Source organism: Arctopsyche grandis, chromosome 1 (assembly GCF_051622035.1).
Source record: "Arctopsyche grandis isolate Sample6627 chromosome 1, ASM5162203v2, whole genome shotgun sequence".
Taxonomy (NCBI): domain Eukaryota; kingdom Metazoa; phylum Arthropoda; class Insecta; order Trichoptera; family Hydropsychidae; genus Arctopsyche; species Arctopsyche grandis.
This window is the reverse complement of record NC_135355.1, coordinates 13486405-13495518: the sequence shown is the minus strand read 5'-3', so window position 1 is coordinate 13495518 and position 9114 is coordinate 13486405. Positions and strand designations below refer to the sequence as shown.

The 9114-nt window shown below is 32.4% G+C and overlaps 1 protein-coding gene across 1 annotated transcript; it reads left to right on the top strand.

The window, feature by feature from the left end:
- Positions 1 to 5972: 5972 nt before the first annotated feature.
- On the top strand, positions 5973 to 8242 carry Cpr76Bb (Cuticular protein 76Bb). Its single transcript, XM_077426965.1, has 5 exons — positions 5973 to 5987; positions 7516 to 7588; positions 7619 to 7743; positions 7823 to 7919; positions 8076 to 8242. Exons 1-5 carry the CDS (start codon positions 5973 to 5975, stop codon positions 8240 to 8242), a joined length of 477 nt encoding a protein of 158 aa, XP_077283091.1.
- Positions 8243 to 9114: the final 872 nt, after the last annotated feature.

The window sequence follows — 9114 nt, the reverse complement described above, 5'->3', positions numbered from 1 at the left end:
GGAACGGGAACGGGAACGGGAACGGGAACGGGAACGGGAACGGGAACGGGAACGGGAACGGGAACGGGAACGGGAACGGGAACGGGAACGGGAATTGCATGCATTGTTGTGGCATTGCAACGAATGCCGGGTTCAGCTAGTACTATATATTTTAGACTTACAATATATGTATGTATGTATATACAATGTAGTACAATTGAGAGTTAGCTGTAGAGCTTTTTTTATCTTCAGAGAATGTATGTAATGTATGAATTTAAACCATCCATCACAAACCAAAACAAATATCCAACATACCACCCCGAACATTAAATTTGGTGGATCTAACGTTTTATATTTCAAATACATGTAAAATGCATTAAAAGTAAGCTTTCGATAAATTAGCTCAATGTCAGTACTTTCGATTGACGCAATTTTGGTTTTCAAGTTTTGTACAAAAAAAATTTTTCGCATTGTAAGCCTTGAAACGTGAAAGAAAGCCCACTTTATAATATCTATACAATGTTTTAAAAAACAAGGTCATCAAAAGTATTAAAAATTAAGACAAAACAATTTATTTTGATGAAGATTAATGAAATTACATTCATTCATACATGTTAATGTATAAGTGTGGCCCCCACTTTGTTAAAGAAATTTATTTTTGTTGCCATTCTATTATTTTTAAACCCAAATATATGAAGTTATAATTAAATATAGTAATATTTAATCATTTGATATGGTTTATTGTGTTTTATTCAAAACAACTCCAACATACATACATAAATACAGTAAACTCTTGATTATCCGGGCATACTGAATTCTGCATCGAACTTAGAGAATATTTGCAAACAGAAAACTTGCAACCCGATCAAATCTATAATGCAGCTGAAACAGGCCTGTACTGGAAGTGCTTGCCAACAAAAACGCTGGCTTCAATGAGAGAAAAGTCCGCTCCTGGACATAAATTGTCAAAAGAAAGGATAACTGTCATGTGTTGCGGAAATGCATCAGGAACTCATTAAATGAAACTTTTGATGATAGGGAAAGCAAAGAGACCTCGATCTTTTAAGGGAACTGAAATGAAAAATCTTCCCGTCAACTTCCCGAAAAATCTTCCCGTGACCCTACAAGTGAAGAAGATACCAGTGGTTACATTAGTCATAAAACGGTATAACACTAGTACTAACTACTAACGGCCACTTATCTACTTAACTATGAGCGTTTTTCTTAATAAATAATGATTATTAAAATTATAAAACAAAAATTTGTGTTGTAAATATAACATTATATTCGAAACCAAGTCAAAATTTGATGATTCGGATTTTCCGTGTTTTTCAATTATCCGTGTCCTTCCTCCCAAGCATTAACCCGGATAATCGAGAGTGAACTGTCACACAACAACCAATATATGTATATTTAATCTATGTGTGAAATATGATATATAGCAAATATACAATTCTGTAAATTATCTTTTTTATATTTTAATAAATTAAGTGGATGAAATCATCACAATGCAACCGATAAGAAAATGAGTATAAACTACTACCTATACATGTGTATACATGTATAGGTAGTAGTTTATACAGAGTCTATATACCAATTTAGATTAAATTACAAAATCAAAACAATTAAAAATCCTCGATCCAGTCAAATATCCTTAAACAAAGCAACGAGACTACTTGTAGGCATCTTTACGTCAACTTTACTTATCACACCCACGTCAGACGTAGGACATATGTATGTAGAGCACCTGCGGTATAGTCTACCCCGACTAAAGTGGTGCATAATAGCCGTCTTTCATAATCATAACCATAATAATGACAAGCACACATACACACAGGGTCGGACCGTAGGAGCGCGGAAGTGCCCACAACACTTTCCTACTATTGTCCGTTCTCTGTGCACGGTTTCGGTTCATTCTCCGCTTTTGTAGGGCACCTTTCGACACGTAATCCGACTGTCTCTACCAGAGGAAATTTGCCGACAGAGGTGTCAAACGGTGATTTGCGGTCAATCAACGTGTTGTGTTGAGCAACGGCGAATTTGCATACACAGAACTCGAAGATCGTGTGTCATCCATAGACATGTTCCAGATGCACGTCATCTCCGAAGGAATTCGTACATAACGATGCTCCGAGATTCTACATACAATACCTATGTACGAAAGAGAATTTTGAAATTAAGTAACAGCTTAAATTGGAAAATACGCCCTGTATTGTGAATAATCACTAAAAATAACACTAAAAACATATTTGCTCTGCCGCCAGCTAATTAAATTCGAGATTTTTACCCATTTTTAGAGGTTCTTTTTAATATTTCTTCATCGTTGTAGTAGTTTATGTTTTTATTCATTAGATGATAAAATAGTAGAAGTAGTAAATAATTATGTCCGATAGTAAAGAAGAAGATATAAAGAGTCCTATGAATTTTGGATGGAGGGCATTTAGACGAATGAATGCGATTTTTATAATTATTAATAACCTCTTCTTAGTTAAGAATCGATTTTGTCGTTTGACGAAGTTTGGGTTATTATCCGATCGTTTTCAAACTTTGCCATTTTGCTCGGTTTGGTCATCAATATAACCGGAAATGACGTCCGCCATTACCATGGTGAAAAATAATCGTAATAGACACATTTGAAAATACTGCATCTTCCTTCACGGTGACGTCTATTGTCCACACTGTCCCATTTGTCCACACTGTTCTGATCGTTTTTTCCCTTTTCGCCCCTTTGAGCACTTTGCCATACTCATGATCAAAGTTTACGGAGAGCATTGGTAATTTCTTAATTAGGTTTTTATATTATATTTTCTTATTATATCAAAAATGCCAGTTTTTCTGAAGAAAAAGATCTTCGATCAACGTGCTTTGCCAATGATGACGTATGGATGTTAAACTCGGACATTGAACGCCAACTCGCTAAACAAAGTCCAATGCACTCAAAGAAGTATGGAACGTTGTATGCTTAGCATAGCGAGTAAAGACAGGAAACGGAATACGTAGGTGAGAAGTACGACAAGGGTTGCGGATATCGTGGATAGAGTGAAGAGATTGAAACAGCAATGGGCGGGCCACGTGGCAAGAAGAATGTACGAAAGGTGGACAAAAGAAATGCTCGAATGGTACCCGAGAGAATGCAAAAAGGTGAAAGGATGAGTGTTGCGCAAAACAGAGACGAGTGGAAGCGTGTTGGAGAGGTCTTCATCCAACAGTGGATGGTGAATAGCTGAAGATGATGATGATGATGATATATAAACTCACATACATATATGTAAATATATATATACGATATATATACAATATTTATTCCAAAATATTTCAGTATTATATATCTGTTATTTCTATATTTAATATATCTGGCACTCTATGAATGGGTTAATGTGCCCATTAGAGTATCCAACTTTGAAATATAAAATGTCCAGCTAAATACACGATCGAGTACCGAACCAATTTATATTATGTACTTTGTTCAAAATAAATCAAAACAGGATACTTTCTCGATAATACATTATGAAGCGAATTTATTACCCTTTTATGACATTTGGCAATGCCGAGGGACCAATTTAAAAATATTTTTTTCTACGCAGTTCACCGAAATTGCGCAATACATAATTCCGTTGCGACCGATTGAAATAATTATGATAGATATAATAGCAATGTACCTACGTACATACATACAATTTTTTATTGTTTTCATTTTATTTTAAGCTACAATTTTTTAGTATTCAATCTCCGAATTCTCGTGTAAAATTAGGTATTATCACGCCCGTTTGCTAATGGGCGGATTGCGAGGCTTGGTCACGCGACATTTACTGCGAAACTGGTAACATTCGCCACCGAACGGAAAGCACCGATCGGCAATTAACGAATCGGTTGAAAAATTTAGAAATTCACACATGAATGTACATATACATATATGTAGTTTCGTATTATACATATTTAAAATCGACTCGAACCGTTTTCTGACCGTTCGGGATTACATGATCATCGAAGCATTGCTCCGTTTACGGAACATGATGATTTTACGAAGCGCTTTCCAGTCGTTTCCGAAACACGCAACTTTATAAAAGTGAATACATATATGTACATATACATACATACATTCAGAAAGAGCATCATGGAACTACAGCATACAATGTTCTACAAATAACGAAATTAATGAAATTTATACATACATATCTATGTATGTAGTTCGCAGATGTTGTTAGTACCCAATATAGAATTATATTCTTCTATTTTTGTATGATACATGTACGTATACATATGTACATAATATCCAGTGGCGTAGCTACCTCATAGCAAAGTCATGCAAAGTATGAGGGCCAGCTTGACAGGGTATCCAAATTTATGTATGTACATATGTATATGTAGATACACTCAATATAATTTAACATTATCCGACTTAAAAGTATGGAAATAATTAAAAATATTTATTTTACGACGCAGACATATGAAAATGTCTATTTTGACTTGAATCTTTGCAGACCATAAAAAGCTACACGTGGGTTCAAGTGGGATAGCTAATCGCGTAATGCCATTGTTTAATTATTTATTTAATAGAAAATTGCTAATTATTTAACAAAATAACAAACAAATTAATAACATAATATATAGAAGTGTCCATTATCACCCACAGAAGTGTCCATTATCACCCTTCAAGAAGGCACCATTGTTATTACTTATTAGCACCTCTAATGTCCTCAGGAAGGGGAATATATGTAGATTTGAACACCTCTGTGGAAAACACCTCCTGCAGTTCTTGCTTTCTTAACTCTACCTATAATTAATTTATTCCTATTTCAAGTTTTATGATTATGCATATTCCTAACTATGTAATTATTAAAATATCTAGGTAATAGATTGTTAAAAAAAACATTGGAAATATATCCATAAAACTCATTACAAAAATTTTTTAAAGCCTTAAATCGAGAAAGACAAATTTTTAAAATGAGTGAGCTAAGCTAAATATATTTTTAATAGAATTATTATATATGTATTGTGTAAATATGTATCAACAAACAACTTGAATTATTTGATCTCATATTTAAAAATATCACGTTGAGGGGGAGGGGTGGGGGGGGCTTGGATACATTTTGCATGGGGGTCTGAATTTCTTAGCTACGTCACTGATATTATCGTATTTTAAGCAACATTATATGCAATATAATGAGTGTGATAGAATAGCGAAGATATTTAATGATATCATTAGGCAAATTGAAAATTGTTTTGCAAAAATTGATTGACATAATTAATCATGTGCATTTGATATTCTGTATAATGGCACGCGATGAGCTTAATAGTACAATTTCACATGAATACAATTAATGTATTTTATAATTTGAATTTCAATAAGTGTAGGGATGTTAATTTACGATTATGGTGCAGAAATTATAAATGTTCATAAAAATAATCTAACCCAATTTTCACTTTAATTTGTACATATGTATGTACACATGTCAGCTAGTCAGGACTTCAGAATTGAGGTCATAGCTAACAATGTGTGATTATATGTATGTAATCACACATTGTTAGCTAGAAATAAAAAAGTTGCCTTTAACAGGAATTTTAAGAATTATGTACATCTATGGTAATAAGAATAATATAATGTTTCAATTTAAATAGATAATTTTTTTAATAAAAATGCAATAAATTATTATTGTACTACTAATCGAATATAAAAAATTAGTCATTGGACAGGACATAATATTAGATTTATACACGGGATCTTAAAGTTATTAAGGAAACATTTGCACGTGTCCATTTAGGCGCTTCGGTATGCCGACTGGGCTAAAATCCGTGAGGCCGCATCGATCGCCGTTGCACGCAACAATGGACCAAATTATGGGGCGCAGCGTGGGGCAACAATAGTATAAATACCAGCCGTTCTGTACTGGAAGGCATCAGTTCAATTCCTGTCTCGTGTTCAGACACCAGAAGAGGAAGAAAGTGACTAGTCTGTCCGAACGGATTACCAAAAAACCATAAACAGAATCAAAATGCGTGCATTCCAAGTAAGCTATCAGAAAATATCAAAGCTACGTAATTTGATACATTTCCATCAACTTTTATGAAAACATGTCGTTCAAGACTTCCTCAAATGTTGTCAAAGATGTTTTTTTTATATTACAAAAAAAAACTTAATTTACACGAAGTTCAAGTCAATAACTAATTTGTCTGTTTCAGTCAAAGATTGTTTCAGTCATAAGATTTTCAAACTTATACTGAAACTATTACATACATACTATGTACATATATTATTATACTTAATTAGAGGCGGTAGAATAAAGAATTTTACCTAAATAATTATAATATATATATATATATATATATATATATATATATATATATATATATATATATATATATATACATATATACTAGATCATACATATATATGAGCCGTTATATTTGAAAGTGACAAAAGTCCACTTTTCTACATTTCGAGAAATATTTCACAAAACATTAAATATCATATTTTACGTTTAACAATATTTAAAAATATTGGTGGCCTGTACATAATACGTGTATTCTGCTTTACCGAGATTCTGGACGTGTTGAATTAAAAAAAGTGATAGCAATTTGTGAATTAAGTCAAACAGAAATAGTGTTTTTGGAACTGAAAATTGGACTTTCGCCACATTCAAATATACGTGATTTTTTTTAAATGCCTTTTATTATTACTAAATTATGTTAACAACGCATCTATTTTAATAGCTACTGAACATTTTCTATTTTAAAATTTTATTTTTTTGTTAGTAATTTTAGTATGATATTAATCTAATGTGATTGTATGTACAGCATAATACGAAAAAGAGCCCAAAAACCTAGTTACAATTCTTATAAATGCTCATAATACTTTTTATACATAATATTAACCAAAGAATCTCTAAAGTCGACAATCTAAAGCAGATCGTGTTTAGGTAATCTGTGTTTATACCTGAAAGGTATATGTAGATATTTTGTTATAATCACCGAGAATCTTCACAGGTGTGTTAGTATGTTTATTAGTGATTCTGTCATAGAATTTACTGGTTATTTTGTAAGTAATGTCTGTGACTAAAATAATATTATTTATGGCAAGCAGTTTTTTCAGCTTTATGTTATAAATTATTTTTAGGTATATTTTTGGATTAAATGGAGCTCGGAAAAATTAGTATTGGAGGCGTTATTTAGGGTAAAATGAGCGTGCGATATATTTTATTTTGAGTTGATACAGAATTATTGCGATTAAATATTGGAAATATTGAGGATCGTATCGCCTTGTATTTTCCTGCTGTACAAATTATATAATATATGTAAAATGTAATGTATGTACGTGGAAATGCTTACGTTACGTTTACATACATATGAAAAACCCTGAAAACTATTAAAATTTACCCAGAGCTTTCTACATGTAATAAGTAAAAGATAATAAATGAATATTTAATAAATTCATAGTGCCTTTGAGAGATTCTCAGTTTATAATTGTAACAAAAATTTATATATACAATAAATAAATCACAAATGAAACATTTAATGTAGATTTCAACTATTTTATAGGTTTTGAGCGTTGTTGCTTTGATTGCTGCTTGCAATGCTGGACACATTGGTCTCGGGCATGGAGGTTACGCTGGTCTAGGATTAGGGGCAGGATTAGGACTAGGACATGGTGGTGGAGAAGCAGGCCACGGATACGTAGCTTTAGCTCAAGATGGCGGATACGGATCATCGGGACACGGTGGTGCCGAATATGCTTCAGCGGGACATGATGAACATGTTGATTACTATGTAAAACTTAAAACCAAACGATAAACTCCCTATCTGATATTCTTGTATTGCAATATAAAACATACTAAAATCATTACAGGCCCACCCCAAATACAATTTCGACTACTCTGTAAAGGATCCCCATACCGGAGATTTCAAAAATCAATGGGAAACCAGAGATGGCGATGTTGTTAAAGGTAAATTAATTTAATAAATTTATATAAATTTATAAATTTATATAGGAGTCATCTATAGTTCAAAACTAAAAGTTTTTATTTTTTTAATTTAATTCAAATAAAATCGGTGTGAGTATTGGATGTATGGAAAATTTAATGGCAACATTTTGTTTTCAGGATCTTATTCTTTGTCTGAAGCTGATGGCACTACACGTATTGTAGAATACACCTCTGACAAGCACAATGGATTCAACGCTGTCGTCAAGAAAGTAGGACATGCCACCCATCCTCAAGTGTATGCCACAGGACACGAACAAGTCGGACACTACGGAGGACACTATTAAAACCAACTAATTTCCTATATTTCGTATTATAATCACGCCAACATCTTAGCCAATGATCATCCATCGTCGCCGGGATTGTATTCCGACCTAGAATAAATTTTCATGCTATGAAAATATTTCTCCATGACGTTCGTCGAATATTATTACTTTATTTATTTTACGATCGAAATTGTGTGATGATTTTTTTCGTCATATTGACTATTCTTTGTGTGTACACGTTTCTGTTGCTCAATATTTGTAAATAGACGCATTTTTACATATTATTTTTTTATGAAAATAAATTCATAAAAAGTACCTTATTGAGTTTTAATCGAATTGCCATCACAAATCGCATATTTATTATACATATAATACAGTTACTTTAATTAACGGAGGGTGTAGAATCTACACTGTAGATCAGTGTTTCCCAACCTGTGGTACGCGTACCACTTGGTGGTACGCGGTTGATGTTTGGTGGTACGAGAAAAAAATCAATAATGGCGGAAATTCAGGAATGAATGATTTACAATCATAAAAATAGAAATATTTTTTAAATAGTTAGTAAATATTATCTTAATTAATCATTAATCATAGTCGACGTGTCAATATTTACAGTCGATGATCGAAAATCCGGCATATACATATGTATGTAGTATTCGCATGATAAGGAATTGTTAAGAAATTTTATGGAAAAAAAGTTATTTGCATAGTCACAATTATAAAATGCTCAAAGTTTAATATATTTATCTACTATTTCATCACACTTCTATTACTGATGAATGGTTTTAATAAAAACACAAAATTACAAAGTAGATATAATATATTTTATTTTTTTGATTAAATCTCCTTACAAAATAAATTTAATGAGATCCTTGTGCTTGTTTCGAGGAACA

Excerpts from the sequence above, each read along its gene's own strand:
- Cpr76Bb (XM_077426965.1), top strand. Across the intron at positions 7,589-7,618 it reads CGGGCATGGAGGTTACGCTG|GACATGGTGGTGGAGAAGCA; the intron begins GTCTAGGATTAG and ends GATTAGGACTAG. Across the intron at positions 7,744-7,822 it reads ATGAACATGTTGATTACTAT|GCCCACCCCAAATACAATTT; the intron begins GTAAAACTTAAA and ends AAATCATTACAG.